Source organism: Rhinopithecus bieti, unplaced genomic scaffold, assembly GCF_001698545.2.
Source record: "Rhinopithecus bieti isolate Rb0 unplaced genomic scaffold, ASM169854v2 scaffold_13710, whole genome shotgun sequence".
NCBI classification, from domain to species: Eukaryota; Metazoa; Chordata; class Mammalia; order Primates; family Cercopithecidae; genus Rhinopithecus; species Rhinopithecus bieti.
This window is the reverse complement of record NW_016807962.1, coordinates 1,776,933-1,804,262: the sequence shown is the minus strand read 5'-3', so window position 1 is coordinate 1,804,262 and position 27,330 is coordinate 1,776,933. Positions and strand designations below refer to the sequence as shown.

The 27,330-nt window shown below is 41.3% G+C and overlaps 1 protein-coding gene across 1 annotated transcript in view; it reads right to left on the bottom strand.

Moving 5' to 3' along the window:
• Window positions 1-10,509: 10,509 nt before the first annotated feature.
• PSMD5 (proteasome 26S subunit, non-ATPase 5) overlaps window positions 10,510-27,330 on the bottom strand; it is a 26,417-nt gene continuing 9,596 nt past the window's right edge. Inside the window, exons 2-10 of the mRNA XM_017884226.1 lie at window positions 26,589-26,733; window positions 25,125-25,238; window positions 24,607-24,735; window positions 22,010-22,119; window positions 19,363-19,505; window positions 16,810-17,001; window positions 13,707-13,816; window positions 13,172-13,312; window positions 10,510-11,093 (exon numbers count right to left, since the gene is read on the bottom strand). Coding sequence (XP_017739715.1) covers window positions 10,836-11,093; window positions 13,172-13,312; window positions 13,707-13,816; window positions 16,810-17,001; window positions 19,363-19,505; window positions 22,010-22,119; window positions 24,607-24,735; window positions 25,125-25,238; window positions 26,589-26,733 — 1,342 coding nt within the window. The 3' untranslated portion in view covers window positions 10,510-10,835. The remainder of the gene's footprint in view (window positions 11,094-13,171; window positions 13,313-13,706; window positions 13,817-16,809; window positions 17,002-19,362; window positions 19,506-22,009; window positions 22,120-24,606; window positions 24,736-25,124; window positions 25,239-26,588; window positions 26,734-27,330) is intronic.

Sequence of the window (27,330 nt, the reverse complement as noted above, 5' to 3'; positions counted from 1 at the left end):
GTTCTTTTTTTTTTTTTTTTTTTTTTTGAGATGGAGTCTCGCTCTTTCGCCCAGGCTGGAGTGCAATGGCACAATCTTTGCTCACCGCAAACTCTGCCTCCCCTTTACATGCCATTCTCCTGCCTCAGCCTCCCAAGTAGCTGGGTCTACAGGTGCCCACCACCATGCCCGGCTAATTTTTTGCGTTTTTAGTAGAGATGGGGTTTCATTGGGTTAGCCAGGATGGTCTCGATCTCTTGACCTCGTGATCTGCCCACCTCGGCCTCCCAAAGTGCTGGGATTACAGGCGTGAGCCACCGCACCTGGCACTGTTTGGTACTTTTTAATACTTTGTCTCTTTTTGTTGAAATTCCCAGTTTGTTCTTATATTGATCTCTTGACTTTGGTGAGCATCTTTATTACCTTTATTATTATTTTAGGTTTTTTTTTGAGACAGAGTCCACTCTCTTGCCCAGGCTGGAGTGCAGTGGTGTGATCTTGGCTCACTACAGCCTCCACCTCCCAGTTTCAATGATTCTTGTGCCTCGGCCTCCCAAATAGCTGGGACTACAGGTACGTGCCACCACACCTGGCTATTTTTTTAAATTTTTTAAATTTTTGGTAGAGATGGGGTTTCACCATGTTGGCCAGGCTGGTCTCAAACTCCTAACCTCTAGTCATCCACTCACCTCAGCTTCCCAAAGTGCTGGGATTACAGGCATGAGCCACTACTCACAGCCTATCACCATTATTTTGAATTGCTATCAGGTCAAACAATATCTCCCATTTGCTTGGGTTAGTTTCTGTAGAATTATCTTGCTTTTCTATTTGTAATGTATTTTCCTGTTTCTTCATTTCCCTTGACTCTCTGTGTTGGTTTCTGTGCATTAGATAAGACAAATAACTCTTCCAGTCTTGTGAGGCTGACCTTATAGAGGAGAAGAATCTCACCTATCTGTTCAGCCACCTGCCTTGGCCTCCCAAAGTGCTGGGATTACAGGTGTGAGCCACTGTGCCCTGCCTACAGTATAAGTTCTTTCATGTTTTTGAAAGAAACTGGAACAAAAGATTTTATCATTTTTTTATATTCATAGGATTTTTCTCAAGTGTGAATCCTTTCATGTTTTTTTAAGGCACTTGATATATCTGAATGCTTTCCTTATTCCTTACAATGAACAGGTTTTCTATGCAGTTTGAGTTATTTCGTGTATCTGACAGTAACTGGAAAGGCCACATTTTTTATGCTTACAGGATCTTTCTCCATTTTGAATCTGTTCACGTGTTTGAAAGGAACTGGGATAATTGAATGCTTTCCTACATTCCTTTCCTTCATTGGATGACTTTTTCTTTTTTTTGTTTGTTTGTTTGTTTGAGACAGAGTCTTGCTGTGTCACCCAGGATAGAGTGCAGTGGCACACTACAGCCTTGAGCTCTTGGGCTCAAAAAGTCCTGCCTCTGTCTCTCTGTTAGCTGGAACAACAGGTGTGTACCACCATGCCTGGCTGATTTTTCGTTATTTTTTGTACAGATGAGATCTCACTACATTGCCCAGGCTGGTCTCAAACTCCTGGACTTAAGCGATCCTCCTGCCTCGGCCTCCCCAAGTGCTGGGATTAGAGGTATGAGCCACTGTACCTGGCATCTATTGCATTTTTCATTGCATTCATTGTATTTTTTCAATTCCAGAATCTTTTTATCCAACTAAATATATTTATTATATTGAGACTATACAGAATCATGGTTAAGAACACGGACTCTGTAGTCGGACTGCTTAGATTCAAAGCCCAGCTCTGCCCAGCCGTATAACCTTGGGCAGTTTTCTTAACTTCTCTGTGCAGTCATTGCCTCAACTGTGAAATGGGATAAAAATATCTAGCTCATAGGGTTCTTAAGGGAGTTCAATGAGTTAAAATATGTTCAGCAGTTAGAACTCATAGTAAGTATCATATATATTTTTGCCATTATTTTCATGTGGATACTTATCTATCATACACAAAAGGTAATTTTCCCCTATTTTTAACTGACATGTAATAATTATACATATTTACGGGATAAAGAATGGTATTTTGATGCATGTATACAATGCATAATGAGCAAATGAGATTCGTTTGCATATCTATCACCTCAAAAATTTGTCATTTCTTTGTGTTGGGAGCGTTCAAAATTCTCTCTTCTAGATTTTGAACATATACAGTAAATTATTGTCAGTCATATTCACCCTAGAGTGCTATAGAACACTATAACTTATTCCTCCTGTCTAGTTGTAATTTTGTGTCTGTTAACCAACCTCTCTATATCCTTGCTTCTCAGCCTTTAATAACCATAATTCTTTTACAATTCAATTTTTTTTTTTTTTTTTGAGACAGAGTCTTGCTCTGTCGCCCAGGCTGGAGTGCAGTGGCATGATCTCGACTCACTGCAACCTCCGCCTCCTGGGTTCAAGCAATTCTTCTGCCCTAAGCCTCCTGAGTAGGTGGGATTACAGGCACCTGCCATCACGCCTGGCTAACTTTTGTATTTTTATAGAGACGGGGTTTCACCATGTTGCCCAGGCTGGTCTTGAACTCCTGACCTCAGCTGATCCACCTGCCTTGGCCTCCCAAACTTCTTGGATTACAGGCATGAGCCACTGCACCCAGCTTATAATTCTTATATTTCTATAAGCTCAATTTTGTGCTCCTTCCCACAAATGAATGAGAACATGTGGTTTTTATCTTTCTGTGCCTAAGTTACTTCACTTACCATAATGTCCTCCAGGCTTATCCATGTTGCTGAAAATGACAAAGATTTTTATCCTTTTTATGGCTGAATGGTATTTCACTGTGTATATATATCACATTTTCCTTTTCCATTCATCTGTTAATGGACATTTAGGTTTATTCCATATGTTAGCTATTGTGAATAGTGCTGCAGTATACATGAGGATACAGGTATCCTTTTGATACACTGATTTCTTTTCTTTGGATAAATACCCAACAGCGGGATTGCTGGATCATATGGTAGTTCTGTTTTTAGCTTTTTTCAGAACCTTTCAAACTGTTTTCCATAATGGCTACACTAATTTCCTTCCTGTGATAGTGCATTCCCTTTTTTTCTGCATCCTTGCTAGCATTTATTATTTTTTGTTTTTGTGATAATACCCATTATAACTGGGGTGAGATGATATTTCATTGTGGCTTTATTTTGCATTTCCTGGACACTTATTGCAGTTCCCAATTTTCTGGTTTTTAAAAAATAATTTCAGTCTCTGTCAAATTTCTTATTTTGATCACTTCCCCCCAATTTAATGAATTGTTTATCTACATCTTCTTGAAGTTTGCTGAGCTTTCTTAAGATAAATATTTTGAATTCTTTGTCAGGTAGTTTGTTACCTTTGTTTCTTTGGGGTCAGCTACTGGGAGACAATTGTGTTCTTTGGTTGATGTATGTCTCCTTGTTTTGTCATGTTTCTTGTTGCTTTTATGATAATGTCTGCACATGAGATGGAACAGTCACCTCCTCCAGAATTTATAGGCTAGTTTCACTATGGAAAGACCGTCCCCTATGTAGAGGTGGCAAGGGCACTTGCTGAGTGGGGTGCAATGAGTGATGCCAATCCTCAGCTATGCCAATCTTATTAGCAATCCTTCCTATATTCTCTGTATTTTTTGTTTCATTGCGTTGCTGACTTTTTTGTTTTTGTTTTTGTTTTTTTTTGAGACAGGGTCTCCGTCTGTCACCCAGGCTGGAGTGCAGTGCATGATCATGGCTCACTGTAGCTTCAACCTGCAGGGCTCAAGCAATCCTCCTGCCTCAGCCTTCTAAGTAGCTGGGACCATAGGTGTGTGTCACCATGCCAGGCTAATTAACCTTTTTTTTTTTTTTTTTTTTGAGTCAGAGTCTCACTCTGTCATCCAGGCTGGAGTGCAGTGGTGCAATCTCGGTTCACTGCAACTCAATCTCCTGGGTTCACACCATTCTCCTGCCTCAGCCTCCCGAGTAGCTGGGACTACAGGTGCCCACCACCACGCCCGGCGAATTTGTTGTATTTTTTTTAGTAGAGACGGGGTTTCACCATGTTAGCCAGGATGCTCTTGATCTCCTGACCTCGTGATCCACCTGCCTCGGTCTCCCAAAGCACTGGGATTACAGGCGTGAGCCACCGCGCCTGGCCCCAACATGTTTTTTTTACTACAGGGTCTTGTTATGTTGCCCAGGTTGGTTTGCTGCAGATTCTTTAATGAACCTTGAGATCTTTCTGGGCTAGTTTGGTTTGTAAACAGCTGTCTATATTTGTTTGTTTTTGTGTTTTGTTTTTTTGTGGAAGGCTGAAGGTTGGTAACTCCTATCTTGCTATCTTGGTGATATCCCCTCTCAGGCTCTTTCAAGATATTCTCTTCATGGTCTCTCTCTCTTTTTTTTTTTTTCTTTAGGGCTAGAGAATATGTTTATATGCTTCCACATTAGGTTCAGATGCCCATGTCACACGTGGATGATGGGGTGTCTCTGATGTTTCAATTTATTTTCAAGCATTTGATTCTAGCACCTTTTCACAAGCCTATAGAGCACAAACAGCCTTTCCCTATATGTCATTATATTTCGATAATGCTTTATTAAAGGACAAATGAATATGCAGCTTTATTGGGAAATGTTTACAAATATCAGAAAGGACTAATCAAGCATCCTATATAAAACTTTCCGAACCTCTGGGGACGCCTGCGGAGGAGGATAAAGTATACCATACCCAGAAATCTGTAGTACATTCAAGTATCTGATACCTGCTTGGGGATAATCTAATTATTCTACACACATAGACCAAGGTTGGTCATTCTGTCAGACGATGCTCTCAGGAGAGGCTGAGCAACTTACGGGCAGCAGGCTCTCACTAGTGTATATTCCAACTGAACCCTCAGCTCCAGAACTGGTTCTACATGGGGCCTAGACCTCCTAACATCTGGGTGTCCATGAACATATGGTCACTCTTCCTCCTCTTGTGTCCACCTGGAAGCCATCTACATCCCCAGCTCCAATCTGCCTCTCATGGCTGTGCTTCTTCAATGAATTTGGTGATACACATGCTGCCTGGGGGCTTCCTCTTCAGAAGATTGGTGACTCCTAGCTGGGCCATGGAAGGGACACCACCACTGTCCTCGCTGGGGGCCATCTCTGCTGTTCTCTGAAGCTCAGTGAGGTTGAAGAACTAGCAGAACTTGAATGAAAGACACCCTGATAATATCAGCTCCTATTTGCTTTTCCCACCCGCCTCCACGAAGAATCAGTCATATATTTCTCTGTCCTCTGCCCCTGCCTCCCAGCTCCTCACATCTGTTACCGTCAGATGCCCTTGGTACCTGGTATGATATAGGTGGGCAGTGGCATCCTAGCCCTCAGCACTCGTGGCACCTACACTACACTGGAGTGACCAGGCAGCAGGATCCCACCCTTCGACCAGAGAAAAAGGCTCCCAACATCCTCTGACTCTGCCAGCCACAACAAGGCTCTAAAATCCACAGGTGCATCCCAAAGGTCCAAACTACCTTCTGTGCCTAACTTATTGCCCTGGTGAAGTAGATTCAAATATTTGATACCTGTTTGAGGATAACCTAATCATTCCACATACATATACCTGGGTTGGTCAGTCTGCCAGGGATACTCCCTGTAGACTTTCTTCCATCAGATTCACATGACAGGGACTGACCAAGGGAAGAAAGGGCCTTATACACAGAGTACATTGTGGAAAAAAAGCATGTGTGTGTGTGTGATGTTTACATATCTACAACCAAGAAAAATGTAACCAAGTCTTATTTTGGTTTATAATTAGTGGACTTTTAAAAATCATTCCATGGTACTGTCATGACTCAGTGATGGTGGTGAATGCTCAGAATTAAAAGGAAAACCTTAAATAGGGGAATTTTTGTAATAAGATGTTATTCTTGGCCGGGTGTGGTAGCTCACTCCTGTAATCCCAGCACTTTAGGAGGCTGAGGCAGACATATCACCTGAGGTTGGGTGTTCGAGACCAGCCTGGCCAACATGGTGAAACCCCGTCTCTACTAAAAATACAAAAATTAGCCGGGCATGGTGGTGCACGTCTGTAATCCCAGTCACGAGGCTGAGACACAAAAATCGCTTGAACCCCGGAGGCAGAGGTTGTAGTGAGCCAAGATCGTACCACTGTACCCCAACCTGGGTGACAGAGCAACACTCTCCCTCAAAAAAAAAAAAAAAATAGTTTCTTATCTGCAAGCAAGAAACATTTTAGTAATCTGGGTGGTAGAACTGCAAGTAACTTAAAACTATTAGCCCCCTAGTTTATATTAGCTTAAAACTTCACTAGCGTAAAGAGCTGGATGTCTAACTTTTGTCAAGTTCTACTTAGGCAGTATTTCACAGATGGGGTGCAACAAATTCACATTTCATGTCATGAAATATACCCTATATTCATTTCCTAGGGATACTATAATAAAGTATCACAAACTGGGTGACTCTCATGTTTTTGAGGCTAGAAGGCTGAAATCAAGGTGTCAGTGCCCTGTTCTCTCTGAAGCCAGTTGGGGAGTATCCTTGTTTCTCATAGCTTCTGCTGGTTGCCAGCAATCCTTGACGTTCTGTGGCTTGCAAACGTGTCATTTCAACCTCTACCTTCACCTTTACGTGGACTGCTGTGTGTCAGTAACCACACCATCTTCACACCTCTGTGTGTCTGTGTCCAAATTTCCCTCTTACAAGGACACTAGTCACTGGATTAGGGCCCGCCCTAATGTCATCATCTTAACTTGATTCCATCAGCAAAGATGCCCACCACCTCTCCATTTATTTATTTATTTATTTAGAGACAGAGTCTCGCTCTGTCACCCAGGCTGGGGTACAGTGGCGTGATCTTAGATCACTGCAACCTCCACCTCCCGGGTTCAAGCGATTCTCCTGCCTCAGCCTCCTGAATATCTGGGACTACAGGCATGTGCCACCATGCCCAGCTAATTTTTCTATGTTTAGTAGAGGTGGGGTTTCACCATGTTGGCCAGGCTGGTCTTGAACTCCTGTCCTCAGGTGATATACCTGCCTCGGCCTCCCAAAGTGCTGGGATTACAGGTGGGAGCCACTGCGCCTGGCTTCCTCCCCATTGAGGAATATGATCATGTTCACAGGTCCTGGGGGTACCTGAACTTGAAAACGTATTTTTGGGGAACACTATTCAACCCACAACACACACTTTCTGATTTCTCTTGTGTAATGATTAGATCAGTAGTTCCCATCTTGGGGCTCTTGAGATTTTAAGTTTAAGTCCCTGCCATGGCCCTTATTAGACCAGATTTTTTGATACGTTACTAAGTCATCCTGAGCCTGTTTTATGTACAAACTCAATCTTTGTGTGGTTTGATGGTCTACATATGTCGTGTTTGTCAATGGATTTGGTCCATAGTAAATGTTCACTAAGAGGAACAGGCAGTATTCAGGAACGTATGTTCTGTATTAAACAGCCTAGGTTGAAATGTTGACTCCTCTTATTTGCTATGTGATCTCACCCAAGTTCCTGAATTTTGTTGTGCCTTGGTTTTGTTATATAACTCCTGGAACTGTGAGGATGGCCACGTGAGTTAATACATGAAAACGTCTTAGCAAATGCTTGGGACACATTAAAAACTCAGTAACTGTTAGCTACTATTACCTTCAAATATAACCAAGTGACAAAAGGGGAGTACCATTAACCCTCAGAAAATCAGATTAATGTTCTAGCTTTGTGACCTGTACAAAGTACTTAATTTCCCAGTTTTAGTGCCTTTGTCTGTGAAATGATACTTAACTTTTATGGCTATGATAAAGTGAGAAAATGCATGCCAAGTGCCTAACATAAAATCAATGCTAAGAAATGGTAGCTATTATTAGTAATAAAGAATTTTGCAAAAATTTCCCTTTAAATCCTAGGCGTTAGTCATATTGAATTACTTGTAGTTTCTCAAACATGTTCTCATTTTCATGTGTACCTGCTGTCTTGCTTTGCGACTCCACTGTGTTCTTCACTTGACTGGTTCCTACAAGTTCTTCAAGATGCAGGTGTTTCCTTCCCTGGAAAACATTTCCTAAAGTCTGGGGACATGTTTTCTGTTTTCCTCTATTATTGTACTTCTTATACTCTCTTTCTATTGACCTATTTTCTTCCACTATAAGACACTTTCTTCTTGTGTGACTTTCAGATAAGCTACTGAAAGTCTTGGTTTCCTCATCTGTGAAACAGGGATGTAAAAGTTAAATGAGATGCACTTGGCACTTAGGCCAATGTCTAGCACTTTCCCCAATGCCAATAACATAATTGGCAGTCAACAGGTGTTTACTTATGAAATGAAAATGATTTCCGTATTTTATTCAATCTAAAAAAAATGAGAATGTGTAGGCCACACATAGGAGGGCATCCCCCCAAACTCTGATGTTAAGTGAATAAAATCAATGTCATAAAGAAGAATAGTGGTTGCCAGAGGTTGTAGAAAAGAGGGAATAGACAGTTATTGTTTAATGAATAGTTTCAATTGTATAAGATGAAAATAATTCTTAAGATGGATGGTGGTAATGGTTGTACAACATTATGAACATATTTAATATACTGAACTGTACACTTAAAATAGTTATGACAAATTTTATTGTATATATTGTACCACATTGAAAAAAAAGTCAACATCACAAATGAAATTAAAACAAAGGTCATTTTAAGAGAATATTTCTCAGGCCAGGAAAGACCTGGCTGTAGCCTAATTAGTAGTGATATTAACAGTAGGGGACTGGTCAGCACGGAAACACACAGAAAAAAGAGAGTCACGTTGCCAGGGGAGATGATCAATCTGGGGACTAGATAATTCCAGTCACTTTGAAATAATTTTGTTACAAAGCAGGGGTGGTTTATCAGCTTCACCATGGCCTAAAAGAAATATGCTCGTGCGGCCGGGCGCGGTGGCTCAAGCCTGTAATCCCAGCACTTCGGGAGGCCGAGACAGGTGGATCACGAGGTCAGGAGATCGAGAGCATCCTGCCTAACACGGTGAAACCCCGTCTCTACTAAAAAATACAAAAGCTAGCCGGGCGAGGTGGCAGGCGCCTGTAGTCCCAGCTACTCGGGAGGCTGAGGCAGGAGAATGGCGTAAACCCGGGAGGCGGAGCTTGCAGTGAGCTGAGATCCGGCCACTGCACTCCAGCCTGGGCGGCAGAGCGAGACTCCGTCTCAAAAAAACAAAAAAAAAACAAAAAAAAACAAAAAAAAAAGAAATATGCTCGTGCATAAACCTCTGAACAGGTGATCTGGTGTGCAGAGTGCTTTGGCTTTGCTGTTTAGAGAGAAAAACACTGGAAAACAGGTGGGTGTAGGTGTTGTCAATGAAAAGAAAGATTATCCTTTGTAAATTAATGAGATGGTATCCTGATTTATGCAAATGTCCCTTCTGTTCTGGCTCTGTGTATTAGGAGTAAGTTTCTTTTTCTCTGATCGACTCAAGATTGACTTTATAGGTATGAAAAATCCAAAGCAAAACCCTCAACAATCATGACCTACCAATAAATGAAATGACAGTTTAGGAATCCTTCTGGTTAGCATGTTATCACTTTTCCTAACCACAACAAGGTAAAATTCATTGGGTAATGGCCAGGCAAAAAAATTACGTAAACCCCATCATAAAACATTTTTTAGAGATTTTTAAGTTCAATTTTTTCAAAGGAATAATATAACAACAAAAAGAGGCTCATAAAAAGGATTCTGAGTATAGGGAATATAATTAATATTCCATACTACTTATTTTTCAAAGATAATATGCGAGACTTTGAAAGTGGAATCAGAAAACGGAAAAAGGAGCGCAAAGACAAAAGAGATAGTGAAGAGAAATCCAGAATAATTTGGTGGCAGGTTTTGTTTTATTTAAGCTTATTTTTGAGACAGAGTCTTGCTGTGTTGGCCAGGCCTGGTGTGCAGTGCAAGATCTCAGCTCACTGGCAACGCTCTGCCTTCCAGGCTCTAAGTGATTCTATGGCCCTCAGCCTCCCGAGTAGCTGAGATCATACGGTGTGCACCATCATTGCTAATTTTTATATTTTTAGTAGAGACGTTTGGCCATATTGGCCAGGAATGGTCTTGAAGCTCCTAAGACTCAAAGTGATTGTCCCACCTTGGCAAAAAAAGTGGCTGGATTAGCAGGCGTGTGCCAGCTGTGCCCAGCCCTGAAGCAGGCTTTAAATAAGATTGTATGGGCGCGGGCCGCGGTGGTCAGCCCCTGTAATACCCAGCACTTTGGGAGCCGCAAGACGGCGGATCAGCGAGGTCGGGAGATCGAGACCATCCTGGCTAAGCACGGAGTATCGAGACCATCCTGGCTACACGGTGAAAACCCCGTCTCTACTAAAAAAATATAAAAATTAGCCGGGTGGCAGTGGGGCGCCTGTAGTCCCAGGCTACACGGGCAGGCTGAGGCAGGAGAATGGCATGAACGCCGGGGGTCAGAGCTTGCGCGTGAGCCGAGATTGCGCCACTGCACTCCAGCCCTGGGTGACAGAGCAAGACTCTGCTGCAAAAACAAAAAAAAAAAAAGATCTGTATGTCCATGAAAAATTTCGAGGGAAGAAAAAAACTTCCATCTTGTTGCAAAGATTAAGGCAGTGAAAGGAATCTGAAAAACACTGGATTATGACCAAGCTTGCCTGCTCTTAATGCATTCCAAACTCCTAGTTCCACTTTGCATTTCAATGTAGAAACATAACAATGTTGGTAACAAAGTAACATCAGACAATCCATGATAATTCTTGGGGGATGGAAGTCTCTTTTGTGAAATATAGATGGAGTCAAATGCCTTAGGAGAAGTTTTGGTCAAAGCGTGGTCCTCTACATGAGACTCCAGAAGAAATCATTCGGCTCCTTCTACTGCTGTCGTGGAAACAGGTTTCACATAGTATGGACCTTCACTCAGGTAAGTTCTGAGCCTCAAATAATTTGGGTTCCCAAAGATTTCTGCAATTGTCTTGGAATTGGCAAGTGCTTTCACTAGTTCATATTTGGCATCCTTTGAAGCTTTGTCATGCTCCACAGAGCGGTCCACCACATATTCTACAAAACCTGGACTGTTAAACATAAGTTTCTGAGCCCAGGGTTGGTTTGCAATGGCCTGAAATGGAAGGCAGAAAGAATACAATTCCCCTGAGTCAGAGTTAAGTTTGTTAGTGAGATGTCACAATATTTACAAAGAAAGCTGGCAACATGAACTTTAAAAACGTTACCTTTTGTCTAAGTAAATTCCTTCCTGAGAATCTAACTTAATAATCTTAAATACAAAAAATCTTTGTATACAAAAATGTTCATAATAGTGTGAAAGTTATAATATAAATATCTAATAATGGGAGAATGGTTAAGTAAATTATGGTATATAGTAATAAAAAATAAACATTAACAGTGTTCACAAAGAATAGGAAATGACATAGGTAAACCTTTTAAAATTCTACTTCTAAATCTTTTCAAATTTTAAGCTTAAGTTTTCAAAACCTATTACATTTTAATGAAAAGGATGTAACAAGTTTATGGTCTAGTTTTTTCCTCTCAAAATGTGTTCCACAGACAAGTAGCATCACCATCACCTGCGAGCTTGTTAGACATTCAGGATCCTGGACTCTGCCCCACAACTCCTGAATTAGAATCTACATTTTAATAGGATTCCTAAGACGAATGTTTGAGAAACTTTGGCCTGCCTCACAACCAAGCATGAAGGTAGGCAGAAATAAAAATAGTTATCCCAACCAGAAAATAGAAAATTATTTCTACAATGGAACCAACTAAGCACAGGATAAGGTAGAAGAGCAAAACCAAAATAAACCAATAATGAAAATACTAAGCAGGAGCCAAAATGGCCATCTCATACAATGACTATTTACAAGAGTGAAGCAGTCTTAAAGAAATGTTTCTGGTCAGGCGCGGTGGCTCACGCCTGTAATCCCAGCACTTTGGGAGGCCGAGACGGGTGGATCATGAGGTCAGGAGATCAAGACCATCCTGGCTAACACAGTGAAACCCCGTCTCTACTAAAAATATGAAAAGAAATTAGCCGGGCGTAGTGGTGGGTGCCTGTAGTCCCAGCTGCTCAGGAGGCTGAGGCAGAAGAATGGCGTGAACCTGGGAGGTGGAGCTTGCAGTGAGCCAAGATCATGCCACTATACTCCAGCCTGGGAGACACAGCGAGAGACTCCATCTCAGGAAAAAAAAAGAAATGTTTCTGAAGATTATAGGAATACCTGTATCCTTCAAGACCCAGATCCTGTATAGCATCCTTAGGAAGCCTTCCCTCTTTTGTCCCTGCCATTCTCCTTATTCCCTCCCAGTCTAGGCCATGTATGCTGTCTGAGACCCCATTATTGATAAGATTACTAAAGCGATTACTACCTTTCTATGCTGTGGCTACAAAGATAAATCAGATATGCTTCCTGCTGTCAACCAACTCTACCTAATAGGTGAGACAGGTCAATAAACAAACATTTGCAAAATAATATAACAAACAGAACACAAAGGTATAATCCTTACCACAGCTGTAATAATGTAAGTAACTATACAATTATATTTACTGCCTCGCTCCTTCAATAGGCAGGAAACTACATGAAAGGAAGGTCTTTATATATTTTCTTCACTGTTGTATGCCCTTCACTGAGCAAAAACGGAAACTCAACAAATGTTTGCTGAAAAAATAAATGCAACATATGAGAGCCAACATTGTTTAACTCAACCTTGTTAATCTGGGCAAAGTGTGCTGAAGACATACCGGAGTTAGTCCTTGACGAATGAGTAAGAGGTTAAGAAGCAACGTTAAGGAAGAGTGTTAGATACAGAGACCCCAGAAAAGGTTCAGAGACACAAACAGTTTGGTACCACTGGAGCATTAGGTGCCAGAAGTCTTATTTTCTGCGGGGGAAATAAGGATTAGGAAGACCAGGGTTAGGTCAATAGAGGATGGCAGATAAAAAGTCTGGAATTAACTGTGTTATCCCATAGCATCCTGTTCAAACCTCAAACAGCACCTAGTATTACTGAAACAATATGTTTACACATCTATCTCCCTCCTTAGTCTCTAAGGTAGCAGAAGGTAGAAACTATACCATGCACTTGTGCATCCCCAGAGATGGCACAGGCTCTGGCTCACTGTAAGTACTCAAGTGTTGAACTGGCAGGCTCCCAGAAGGACCTATGGAAGTGAATACCTACTGTAAACACTTTTAAGGCAGCACAGTGTAGTTCAGGGAAGGGTTGACCACTAATGCCACGGAAGAGCTCCAGTGGATCCCGAGATAAAGCAGAAAACCAGGATTCTGTCATCCTCAGAAGGTCATCAGTCTGCTGCTCAGACTACAGGAAAGAAAAGGAAAATCTCATCACAAAATTAACTGATCTGGAGAAAAGCACTTATTTGGAAGCCAGACACCTGAGTACTAATGGCACTCTGTCATTAATTTGTTGTGTGATATTGGCTAAGTTTGGAGGACTCTTTCTCAAATCCAGCCCAGACCTTTCCCAGTTTTCTTTGAATGTGGTTGATAAAGCAATCTCTAGAGTCTCTTCAGTTCTAACACTCTATGATTCCATTTTAAATTAAAAATGTCACTAGTCATATAATGAGGGTTATCTCCTTGTATTAAGAGAAAAATGGCATTTACTTCATCACATTTATCATGTTGATTCATACAGATTTATTTTCCCAAACATATCCCACTGTCCTTCATTAATTTCCCAATCTACTTACTGGTAAGTACAGAAGAGATGAAATTGCATCCAAACATCTAATTTTTAGCTCCACTGGGGCGTTCTTTGATTGATGTCCTATTCTCATAAGCAAGCGTTCAAAGCGAGTTCCTTTGAAGGATAACAGTGAGATTCTTCTTTATTATGGTAAAATACACACAACATAAAATTTACCATTTTAACCATTTTTAGTGTATAGTTCAGCGCTATTAAGTACATTCACATTGTTGTGCAACCATCATAACCATCCTAGAACTTTTTCGTCAACCCAAACTGAAACTCTGTATCCATTAAACAATAATTCCCTTTCTTCTCTACCCTCATCCCCTGCCAACCACTATTCTACCTCCTGTGAACTGGACTTTTTTAGGTATCTCATCTAAGTGGAATTGTACAATATCTGTCCTTATGTGTCTTACTTCACTTAGCATAATGTTATCAATGGTGCAGATTCCTCCATGCTGTAGCATGTGCCAGAATCTCATTCTTTTTAAAGGCTGAGTAATATTCCATTGTATGTATATACCACATTTTGTTTATTGATTCATCTATCATTGTTCATTGGGTTGCTTGCACCTTTTTTTGGTTGTTGTGAATCAAATGCTGCTACGAATATGAGTGTACAAACATTTGTTTGAGTCTCTGCTTTCAATTTTTTTTGGTATATACCTGAAAGTGGAGCTGTTGGATGAAGGAAATGTAAAATGCACAAAGGTTACAATTTCTCCACATCCTAATACTTACTATTTTATGGGGTTTTTTTTTTTTTTTAAAGTAATAGCCATCCTAATGGATCTGAAGTGAAAAATGAGATTTTTTTTTTTAAAGTATGCTCTCATACACTATGACCTCTACCAACCTAAACCAATACAAAAATAAGCATGTAGTCAGAGAACCAGTGACAGGCCTAGAACACACAATTACACGCAACACAGCATATATAAGGCAGAGTTATAAAACTGGAGTCAAAGGACCTGGACTTGAGTAGCAGCTGCCCTAATTTGTATGACCTTAGAAATTTTCTTAACTCCTCTAAGTTTCACCTACCTTATCTGGAAAATGAAAATGACAATAGTATGTTCTTTACAGGATTGTAAAAAGATTGTCATAAGTAAAAGCACTTAGAAAACTATACGCAACAAAAATATTAGCCGTGATACACAACAGTTTATTTTCTTTTTCTATTCTCTAATTTTTATTTTTTTGAGATAGAGTCTCGCTGTGTCGCCCAGGCTAGAGTGCAATGGCGTGATCTCGGCTCACTGCCCAGGTTCAAGTGATTCTCCTGCCTCAACCTCCTGAGTAGCTGGGATTACAGGTGCCTGCCACCACACCCAGCTAATTTTCGTATTTTTAGTAGAGACTATGTTGGCCAGGCTGGTCTCGAACTCTTGACCTCAGGTGATCCACCCGCCTTGGCCTCCCAAAGTGTTGGGATTACAGGCATGAGCCACCTCGCCCGGCCTCTTTATAAATTTTTTTTGAGATGGAGTCTCACTCTGTCACCTAGGCTGCAGTGCAATGGAGTGATCAAGGCTCACGGTAGCCTTCATCTCCTGGGCTCAAATGATTCTCCCACCTCAGTCTCCCGAGTGGCTGGGACTATAGGCATGTGCCACCACACCTGGCCAATTTTTTGTTGTTGTTGCCAAGGCTAGTCTTGAATTCCTGGGCTCAAGCGATCCTCCCGCCTTGGCCTCCTAAAGTGCTGGGATTACAGGCGAGATAATTTTCAACATATGTGTCTCAAGAATTTTATAATTGGGCTGCATATTATTTTGTGTGTATAATTTGTTGTGCTGTTGATTCTCATGGATGTTCCATAAGAGTATCTTTCTTTTTTTTGTTTTTTTCTTTTTACAGAGTCTCGCACTGTCACCCAGGCTGGAGTGCAGTGGTATGATCTTGGCTCACTGCAACCTTTGCCTTCTGGGTTCAAGCCATTCTCCTGCCTCGGCCTCCCGAGTAGCTGGGACTGCAGGCATGCGCCACCATGCTCAGCTGATTTTTGTAATTTCAGTAGAGATGGGGTTTCACCATGTTGGCCAGGCTGGTCTCGAACTCCTGACCTTAAGTGATCCACCTGCTTTGGCCTCCCAAAATGCTGGGATTACAGGCATGAGCCACCTTGCCTGGCCTTTTTTTTTTTTTTGAAATAGAATCTCACTCTGTCACCCAGGCTGGAGTATAGTAGCACCATCTCAGCTCACTGCAACCTTCACCTGCCAGGTTCAACCGATTCTCCTGCCTCAGCCTCTCAAGTAGCTGGGACTACAGTTGCACAGTATCATGCCTGACTAATTTTTGTATTCTTGAGTAGAGATAGGATTTTGCCATGTTGTCCAGCCTGGTCTTGAACTCCTGAGCTCAGGCAATCCACCCACCTTGGTCTCCCAAAGTGCTGGATTACAGGCATGAGCTACTGTATCTCGTAACACACCAAAAGTATCTCTTAACATGAAATCGTATAACAAACTTTTATTTTCCTTTCTTGACATTACAAAAAAACCCAAAATTTTGTAAATACTCCCAACAACCCTGAGAAGTAGTTGTTATGCCATTTTTATAAATGAAGAAAATGAGGCCTAGAAAAGCAAAGTGAGTAAATGAAGTTCAAAAAGCAAAGTCAGGGCTGGACACAATGGTGTGGACCTGTAGACCCAGCCAATCAAGAGGATGAGGCAGAAGGATCGCTTGAGCCTGGGAGTTTGAGGCCAGCCTGTATAACAGAGAGACACTCCCAATCTGAAAGAAAGAAAAGAAAGAAAGAAATAGAAAACCCCAGGACATGAATTCAGGCCTTTTTGATTCTAGCCCATCATCTGTACCATGAAATCTAGTCAAAGAAGACACAGAGGGGAAACAGGAAACAATGTTTGGTTGAAATAGATTGGTAGAAACCTAAACAGTGAAAAGTCAAAAAAAAAAAAAGGTTTTCCATAGTAATTATTAGACTTTCAGATATGAGTCCAAGGTTATGGTTAACAAGACTGCCACCCATAAAATAGTTTCTACAATGTAGTTAACCCACCAGCAAATGAACTTACATATTGAACCTCTGTCAAAAATTAAGATATCCCTGAACAGGGCCAAGTCATACTAACCTGTTTTCTGTAAAACCTGTTTTCCTTCAACACTGGATCCCAAGATTCCAACTGTGTCTACAGCTACACCAGTCATAGTGGGGTCCTGACTTTCTGTCATTTCAAAGACTTTTTCCACAAAGATAGGATAACGCTCACAGATCTGTTGAGGACTATCCATGACAGCCAGGTTTCCAAAAAACTTCACGAATCCTAAAGAGATTTACAAGAATATATTTTAATAGGGGAACAAGACAGCATGAACTGCGGGCCCTATAACTTCACAGGAATAGAAATGAACTGCAGGCCAGAAAGTGTAGAAAGGTTACAGTAGTGTGTTGCTTGGAGATCAGAGAGACCATTAGGAGATTCTGAAGGACCTGTGATGTGTGATCCTGAGAGAGGGTGTCAATGGAGCTGGGACCAGCTATTGAAGTACTGGCATATGCAAGAGGGAGAACAAAGAAAAAGGACTAGTGGATACAAATTATAGGAAGGCAAGTTTAGACTCATTACCAGGAAGAAATTTTTAAGTGGATATATTCATTAATAAATGAAACAGGTAGCTAGGTAGCTAGGCTACCTAAGGAAGGCATACGTCTCCAATTTCTGGAAGTGTTCAAGAAAGACTAACCAATACCCAGAATAGAATGGCAAGAGTAGATCCTACAATAAAGATTCCCACTCAGAGACTTGATTAATCTGTGAAACATACTGTAAATGTCATTACTAGTATTTTTATTTTTTTGTTGATATTCAAAAGAAAAATATCCTAATGTTCTAAATAGCACTGATGTTTCCTGAAAATCAAAGTCAACAGTACATAGCTCCCAGAGCAACAGATTCCACCTCAGTTAAGAGGCTACAGGTATCTTTTTAAAAAAATTAACTTTCAACTGACAAATTAAAAAATCATATATCTTTATTGTGAACAATGTATTCTGAAATATGCATATTTTTAATTTTTTTTCTGCTTTCGTGAAAAATGTCATTAAATTTAAGAATTTTGGTAGGGAATGCACTGAATCTATATGGTGCTTTGGCAGCACCAACATTTTAATAATATTAATTCTTCTAATCCATGAACATAGGATATCTTTCCATTTATTTGTGTCTTCTTCAATTTCCTTCATCAGTTTTTATTTTTTTTTGAGACGGAGTCTTGCTCTGTCGCCCGGGCTGGAGTGCAGTGGCCGGATCTCAGCTCACTGCAAGCTCCGCCTCCCAGGTTCCCGCCATTCTCCTGCCTCAGCCTCTGGAGTAGCTGGGACTACAGGCGCCCGCCACCTCACCCGGCTAGTTTTTTGTATTTTAGTAGAGATGGGGTTTCACCGTGTTAGCCAGGATGGTCTCGATCTCCTGACCTCGTGATCCGCCCGTCTCGGCCTCCCAAAGTGCTGGGATTACAGGCTTGAGCCACCGCGCCCGGCCCTTCATCAGTTTTTATAGTTCTCACTGTATAGATCTTTCACCTCCTTAAATTTATTCATAAATATTTAATTTTTTTGAATGCTATTGTAAATGGGAATGTATCTTTTATTACTTTTTCAGTGTTCACTGTTAAGTGTATAGAAATGCTACTGATTTTTATGCACTGATTTTGTATCCTGCAGTTTTACTGAATTTATTTATTCATTCTAACAGTTTTTTGGTGGAATCTTTATTCTATATATTAATATAACACTACATCATTTACAAACAGGGACATTTTCACTTCTTTCTTTCTGATTTGGATGCCTTTTGTTTATTTATCTTGCCTAATTGCTCTGGCTATAACCTCTTGTAATTTGTTGAATAGAAGTGGTAATTGTGGACATCTTTGTCTTGTTCCTGATTTTTTTTTTTTTTGAGATGGAGTCTCACTCTGTTGCCCAGGCTGGAATGCAGTGGAGCGATCCTGGCTCACTGCAATCTCTACCTCCAAGGTTCAAGGGATTCTCCTGCCTCAGCCTCCTGAGTAGCTGGGACTACAGGCGTGTGCCACCATGCCCAGCTAATTTTTTTGTATTTTTAGTAGACACGGGGTTTCACTGTGTTAGCCAGGATGGTCTCGATCTCCTGACCTCGTGATCCGCCTGCCTTGGCCTCCCAGAGTGTTGGGATTACAGGCGTGAGCCACCGCGCCCGGCCTTGTTCCTGATCTTAGAGGACCGCTTTCAACTTTTCACTGAGTATGTTAGCTGTGGGTTTGTCATACTTGGCCTTTATTGTGTTGAGATAGATTTCTTCTATACTTAATTTGTTAAGAGTTTTTACTATAAAAGAAAGCTAAAATCTGTCAAATGCTTTTCCCCACATTACTTGGTTTCCATCTTTATTCTGTCAATGTAGTATATCTTATTTATTGATTTGTGTATGCTGAACCTTCCCTGCATCCCTAGGATAAATCCCACTTGATCAGGGTGGACGACCCTTTTAATGTGCTGTTGAATTTGAATTTGGTAGCTTCTTCTAAACGAAATCAGCTCTAAGGAAAACAATCTCTGTCCACTCCCAACCCCAACCCCCTGCCGTCAGAGATAACTCAGAAATAAAACATGCACCACCATTTCCATAGGCATCAGTGTTTCTTACCTGGCAAATAGAAGCTAGAGAAAGGGTCTGAATCTGCCCCAACGATTATATTAGAAATTTGGTCAATTACTCCTTCTTGAGCAAGATACTGTCGTCCATGATGAGTATATGCCAGTGATGTCACCATTTCTATACAGGTGGCTCTAAAATGTCAGAAGGACAAAAACAAGATTTTGCACAGGATTTGCATAGTTTATAGATTGCTCTCATACAGGTTATCTTATTTAATTCTTCCCATCATATTTGAAAGGTCAATAATCTTGGCTCCTCTTTTCACATGAGGCCCTAAGGCCTAGAAAGTTGCAGTGACTTATCTGTAATCACATTGTTATTACAGGCAGAGTTTACACTTAAATCTAGACCTTCTGATTTGAAGTCCACTATTGTTTCCACTATAACCTAGCTGCTTCCTAAAATATTTTTTTAAATTTTGTTTTATTTTGAGATATCAAACATACACAAAAGTAATGAGAAAACAATAACCCCCCATATACCCATAACCTGATTTTATGGTTATAAAGATTTTGCTTTACTTATTTCATCTCTTTTCCCTACTTTTTGCTGAACTATTTTAAAGCAAATCCTAGTCACCCTGCCATTTACCCCTGCGTACTTTAGTATGCATCTCTGCAAAACGCTGTTTCCTCACACAATTATAATGCCACTGCCACATATTAAGAAATTAACAATAATTCTTTGGTATCATCTCATATCCAACCATGATCAAAGCAAATAACTAAAAAATTTATTTTTACAGTTGGCAGTTGATCCTAAAGTGTTTTGACTGACCATTTACAGGGTTTTTTCCTATGTCACAAAATTTGATACAATGCTAAAAAATAATTAACAAAATTAATCGTCTCATTAGGTTGAGACACTCAAATGCACTGAAGCAATGTAACTAGTGACTGATTTACTATATGGGTTTAATAAATTCAGCCATGTTTTTTTTTTTTCTTTTTTTGAGAGGGAGTCTTGCTCTGTCGCCCAGGCTGGAGTGCAGTGGCCGGATCTCCGCTCACTGCAAGCTCCGCCTCCCAGGTTCACGCCATTCACCTGCCTCAGCCTCCCGAGTAGCTGGGACTACAGGCGCCCGCCACCTCGCCCGGCTAGTTTTTATTTTTTAGTAGAGACGGGGTTTCACCGTGTTAGCCAGGAAGGTCTGGATCTCCTGACCTCGTGATCCGCCCGTCTCGGCCTCCCGAAGTGCTGGGATTACAGGCTTGAGCCACCGCGCCCGGCCAAATTCAGCCATGTTTAAAGAACACAGGACAATCAAAATCATTTAAGATAAGAAAAATCAAAACCTATATACACAAAGATAACTATAATGCTACCATAACAGCAAAACACTTGAAGCAAATCAACTGTTCAACAGTGAGGAGGTATTAATAAACTATGGAATATCAACAAAGGAACATGTGGCAGATATTAAAGGGGATTTGGGGAATAAAGGGTGGAAGAGACTGGAATTAACATTTCTTTGAGAACCTATGTCAGCCATTGTACTGCTTTCTAAGGTCGATTAGCTTAATTCTTACAATATATTTTTATTTATTTATTTTTTTGAGACGGAGTTTTGCTCTTGTTGCCCAGGCTGGAGTGCAATGGCGTGATCTTGGCTCACTGCAACCTCCACCTCCCGGGTTTAAGCAATTCTCTTGTCTCAGCCTTCCGAGTAGCTGGGATTACGGCCCCTGCCACCGCGCCGGGCTAATTTTTTGTATTTTTTTTTAGTAGAGACGGGGTTTCAGCATATTGGCCAGGCTGGTCCTGACCTCCTGACCTCAGGTAATCCACCCGCCTCGGCTTCCCAAAGTGCTGGGATTATAGGCGTAAACCACTGTGCCCGGCACAATATCTTTTTTAGTTACTGTTCTGAGAGATGAGGAAACTGAGATGTAGAAAGCTTATAATAACCTGTCCAAGGCCGAACAGCTAATAAATAGTAGAGAGGTATGCAAGCCAAGTCTTCCTCATTTTGAAAAGCCCATATTCTTTTTTCTTTTGAGACAGAGTCTTGCTCTGTTGCCCAGGCTGGAGTATAGTGGTGCAACCTCTACCTCCCAGGTTCAAGCAATTCTCCTGTCTCAGCCTCCCGAGTATCTGGGACTACAGGTGCATGCCACCATGCCCGGTTAATTTTTGTGTTTTTAGTGGGACAGGGTTTCACAATGTTGGCCAGGCTGGTCTTGAACTCCTGATCTCGTGATTCGCCCGCCTCGGCCTCCCAATGTGCTGGGATTATAGGCGTGAGCCACCACACCCGGCCTAGCCCGTATTTTTTCTATCATGCTATACTGTTGCTATTTAACAATGCCAAAATAAATGCATATGACAAAATGTTAGTAATTCAAAATGGCAGTTATCATGTGACTGCAACTGTTTAAGAGCACATAGGCCTAGGGACAGGGAACACAGTCACTTGAAAGTAGCTGAATTGTCATGTAGGGCTTTGCCAAGTTCCAGTATGTTGTCATGATGTAACTTGAGCAATTTTCTAAAGGTCCCTCCTTCAGGACACACATTAGTCATGAGATTGCAACCTGGGCAAAGTATCTAATAGAGAAAATCACAGACGTCCCAGGGTTGTTTCCCAGCCCTTCAAAAGAGGACATTTCACTTTAAGAACTCTCAGTCAACACACCTGACCAACACATCCTCACCAGTCAGCTCTCTCAGGAGCTGGGTTACCAATCCACTTGTGGTACAGTAGTTTAAAGATTCTGGTGACACAGAAGAAATCTCTACAATTAGCTGAAATAAAAAAAAAAAAAAACAGAAAAAAGAAAAAGGTCAAAACAGCCCTGTGCCTGATAGATCTCATTTTAAGTTAAACATAGGACTAGGTACTTTCTATAAATGAGTTTTAAAAAATCCATTATTTGTCTCTTTAAGTAGAAAAACTTCAGTGAACACATAAAAAATTACTTTGGCACAGATTATTATTATTTTTGAAACAGAGTCTTGCTCTGTCACCTAGGCTGGAGTATAGTGGCGTGATCTCAGCTCACTGCAACCTCTACCTCCCGGGTTCAAGCGATTCTCGTGCCTCAGCCTCCCGAGTAGCTGGGATTACAGGCACACACCACCACACCTGGCTAATTTTTTTGTATTTTTAGTAGCAATGGGATTTTGCCATGTTGGCCAGGCTGGTCTTGAACTCCTGGCCTCAAGTGATCTGCCCACCCTGGCCTCCTGAAGTGCTGAGATTATAGGCATGAGCCACCATGCCTAGCCACCTTGGCACAGAAATGTTCCATTATATCTGGATGTGTCAGCACTTTCCTGCCCAAGCAATCATCAATCAAGTTACAAAAGCCTCAATCAGCCACAACAAACGGATTATAAAACCATTCACTCATTCAGGTATTCAGTCAGTCAGTCAATCATTCACTTACTCGTTCAGCAAGTATGTGCTGAGGTCTTACTGAGAGGTATAGGAAGATACTGAAGGTTTTTTTTTTTTGAGACGGAGTCTGGCTCTGTCGCCCAGGCTGGAGTGCGGTGGCCGGATCTCAGCTCACTGCAAGCTCCGCCTCCCAGGTTCATGCCATTCTCCTGCCTCAGCCTCCCAAGTAGCTGGGACTACAGGCGCCCGCCTCGTCGCCCGGCTAGTTTTTTGTATTCTTTAGTAGAGACGGGGTTTCACCATATTAGCCAGGGTGGTCTCGATCTCCTGACCTTGTGATCCGCCCGTCTCGGCCTCCCAAAGTGCTAGGATTACAGGCTTGAGCCACTGCGCCCGGCCGATACTGAAGGGTTTTAAGCAGAGAAATGACACAATCAGATTTGGACTTTTTTTTTTCTTTTGAGACACAGTCTCGCTCTATCGCCCAGGCTAGAGTGCAGTGGTGCGATCTAGATTTGGACTTTTAAAAGACCATTCTGACTGCATGTGAAGATAGACTAGGGATGATAAAAATGGATGAGCGGAGACCAGTTTGGATGCAAATATAGTAGCCCAGGTGAGTGACACCAGTAAGTTAGTCTAGGGTGGTAGAAGCTGTACTAATGAAGAAAAATGTATGGGTTTAAATAAAATCGCCACAATGTGATGACCGAATGGATATGTGGCAGGGAAAAACAGGCCTCAGAAAGAGCCAAGGTCTAATGCCCAACTAAGCAAACTGTGAGACAGGGCCAGTTTGTTGCTCTTGTTTTTTATTAGGGGGATAGGGTGGATAAGGAAGATCAGGAATTTGATTTCAGCATGAGTGTGAGGGGCCTAGAATGAGTAAGGGGCCAAGAATGAGTAAGCAGTTAAGCATGAAGGTTTGAGCTCAGAAGAAAGGTCTCAGTTGGAAGTTTACATCTGAGTCATCATCACAGATGGGAAGGGAAATCATATGATGAGTAAAATTGCCTAGGAATGAGTATAGAGTACAGTGAAAGCAGGGCTTGGAACTGTTTTCATGAACTCCAACAATTAAAGATTCAATGGAGGATAATGAGCCAGGAGGCTGAGAAGAAACTGAGAGGCAGAAGGAAAAGCAGAATATGGTATGACATGCAAAGAAAGTGTTCTGAAGAGGGAATTAAGACTGTAGAGGATTCCATTTCAAATATGTACCCTATTAATAGTGTGTGGCCTTGGATCAATTGCTCTATCAATATGAGGTTAATGATAACAATATACAAAGTTTACTACAAGAATTAAAGATAATATATGTGAGTATTTTAACATAGGGCTTAGTACAAAGCTGGTACAAATAAGGGCCATTTCTTATTACTACTACAAATTTTTTCAAGTCTGGTTTTATTATCTTCTGTATCATAGTAATTATACTGCACTATAAATATATATATACATATATATATATATATAAAGGGTCTTGCTCTGTTGCCCAGGCTGGAGTGCAGTGGTACAACCACGGCTCACTGCTGCTTCAACTTTCTGGGCTCAGTTGATCCTCCCACTTCAACCTCCTGAGTAGCTGGGATGACGTGTACATACCACCATGCACAACTAATTTTTAAAATCTTTGTAAAGATGGGGTCTCGCTATGTTGCCCAGGCTGGTCTGAAACTCCTGGCCTCAAGGGGTCCTCCTGCCCTTGCCTCCCATAGAGCTGGGCTGTATATGCCTGTCTCACATACTAGCCTGGGAATGCATCCTTATATTCCCAGCACCTACTGCAGGACCAAACACAGATTATATACTCAGTGAGCCATCTTGCTTTCCAGCATAAGCCAAACTGCATTCTGCTTTGTAAGCATGAGAAAGTATGCTTTTTATCTTACCTCATACACCCTGTATCGAACAATGTCATTTGTTTTCATTACACTTTTCAAATCATCCAGCAGATTGCTTTCAAATAAAGCCTCCAGTCCAGCTTGGGTTAGTGATATTCTTGACAGGGATTTGATGGCCTTATAAAGAAAGAAAATATCTCTTATGTCCCCAAAATACAGAATATTATTATCTACTTCATAAAACTGATGTGAAAATAGTGCAGGGAATGCACCTTGCTCAATGAGCATGCACTATGTTTCAGCTATTATTTATAATTGGAAAAGATGCAAGGTATCCCCCATAGAATTATGATGGATACTGTAGATATTTATATCCTAGAAAATGAAAGGGATTTACTAGTATTTACTTGACAACCATTTATTTTATACAATTCATATGAGGTTGTAAATTCCATTACACAAATCATCCATTCTAAACCTTCACCTCTCAATTCAGAAGGCCTTTCTTTATCTTTTGGGACACCAATGTCTCTGCACATTTAAGTCAATGATTCTAGTAGACTCACCGCTTTTGCTACAGATAGATTCTCTCCACCGATGCAATAAACAATTTGTTTTAGTAATTCAGCATTATTTAGAATCTCAGTAACAGCATCAGAATTTTCAACAATTCTTCCAATCTGAAAGAAAAACAATCAGAAACACTCCTCTAAAGTAGGGCAACATACAGTAAACACACAATGGTCCAATTTCCTTACTGCACAGTTATTTTAGGAGTTAGTGATCACAGCTATATATCAAGTCATTAAAAAATCAAAATGACCTAAATTCATTCAGTCAAACACACATATGGCATAGTAACATCTGTTAAAGGAAAGAAAAAAAGAAAGCAGGTAAAGAGGTAAGATAGCTCAGTGAGTGAAAACAATACAAATCCAGCTCTATTTTTAGCTACACTGACCTTGCACAAATTTTAGCCCCATTTCTTATCCGTAAAATGGGAACACAATATTTAATTCCAAGATAGTTACAAAGATTAAATGAGACCGAATAGGCAAAGCACCTGCTACAGTGTCTGGCATATAAATGGCCAGTGAATAAACTGATATCTTCCCCCCTTCCTCCAACTTTTTCTTTTCTTTTTTTTTTTTTTTTTTGAGATGGAGTCTCGCTTTGTTGCCCAGGCTGGAGTGCAGTGGCATGAATTTCGGCTCACTACAACCTCTGCCTCCTGGGTTCAAACGATTCTCCCACCTCAGCTTCCCGAGTAGCTGGGATTATAGGCACCTGTCATCATGCCCGGCCAATTTCTGTATTTGTGTAGAGACAGGGTTTCACCATGTTGGCCAGGTTGGTCTTGAACTCCTGACCTCAGGATCTGCCCGCCTTGGCCTCCCAAAGTGCTGGGATTACAGGCTTTTTTTGCTGAATAAACACAGAAAAGGAAAAACAGTAGTTCAGTATCTATTGGGTAACTGTGTAGCTCCTAACATTTCAACAAGATAATCCTTAGCAGCAGCTCTTCACTCAAATAGTAGGATGCTTTGGTTACCAGGATGATAAGAGTTACTGTCTTAATTGTTGGTTTAGTGACCTTTACAATAGCATTTGATTCATCCAGTGTAACAGAATCTAAAATGGCAGAGAGCTATTTGAACACATAGGAATCTTTTTCTTTACACTAGGAGCTCCTTGAAGGAAACTAACTGGTTTTGTTAATCTTGGTAACTCTAACAGCATATGGCACCATGCCTGGCATGTAAAAGGAACTCAGTCAGTATCTGATTAATGAATGATTTAGATGGTACTTAATGGAACTTCTTTCATTAGCTTGTATCTCCCAGGTTATAGTTAGCTATGCACATTGGAATAGACCACACATTTTCCAGGAGGAGAGAGGGAGCAGGGCAGAGGGGGAGAAGGGAAGAGGGAAGGAGAGAGAGATACTATGCTTTCTTCATCTTTCTGTCACAGTACAGAACCTGGTCCAGAGCAGGTGGTCAATGTCGGTTCCTAGTAAAATTTCATACCTGGGAAAGAGTGAGGATTTTTACAGAATCATCAGGGTGAATTAGTCCCCTCTGCAGGTCAACCCTGAGGTTCCGGGCCACGTGAACTGGTTCCATAGCTTGCAGCAGTCTCTCCAGAATGGATACACACAAAGTAGTCTTTTCCCTGAGGAGATATCATAAATCTTATTAGTTCATATCCCACCCAGGTAGGAAGTAACAACCTAATAATAGCTGAAGCTTGGGTCAGCATCTCCTCCACACAGACTTCTTTTTGAAACAGCAGATTTCACTCGCCTATTAAACATTTGCTAAGAACCTATTATGCGTATTGCCTGTGCTGGGGCTACAAAGAAGAATAAGATATATATTCTAGTCTTTTTTTTTTGAGATGGAGTCTTGCTCTGTTGCCCAGGCTGGAGTGCAATGGCCCTATCTCGGCTCACTGCAACCTCTGCCTCCCAGGTTCAAGCGATTCTCCTGCCTCAGCCTCCCGAGTAGCTGGGATTACAGGGGCCCACCACCACGCCTGGCTAATTTTTGTATGTTTAGAGATGGAGTTTCACCATGTTGGCCAGGCTGGTCTCGAACTCCTGACCTCAGGTGATCCACCCGCCTTGGCCTCCCAAAATGCTGGGATTACAGGCTTGAGCCACTGCCCCTGGCCTTTTTTTTTTTTTTTTTTTTTGACAGAGTCTTGCTCTATTGCCCAGGCTGGAGTGCAGTGGCGCAATCCACTCACTGCAATCTCCACCTCCTGGGT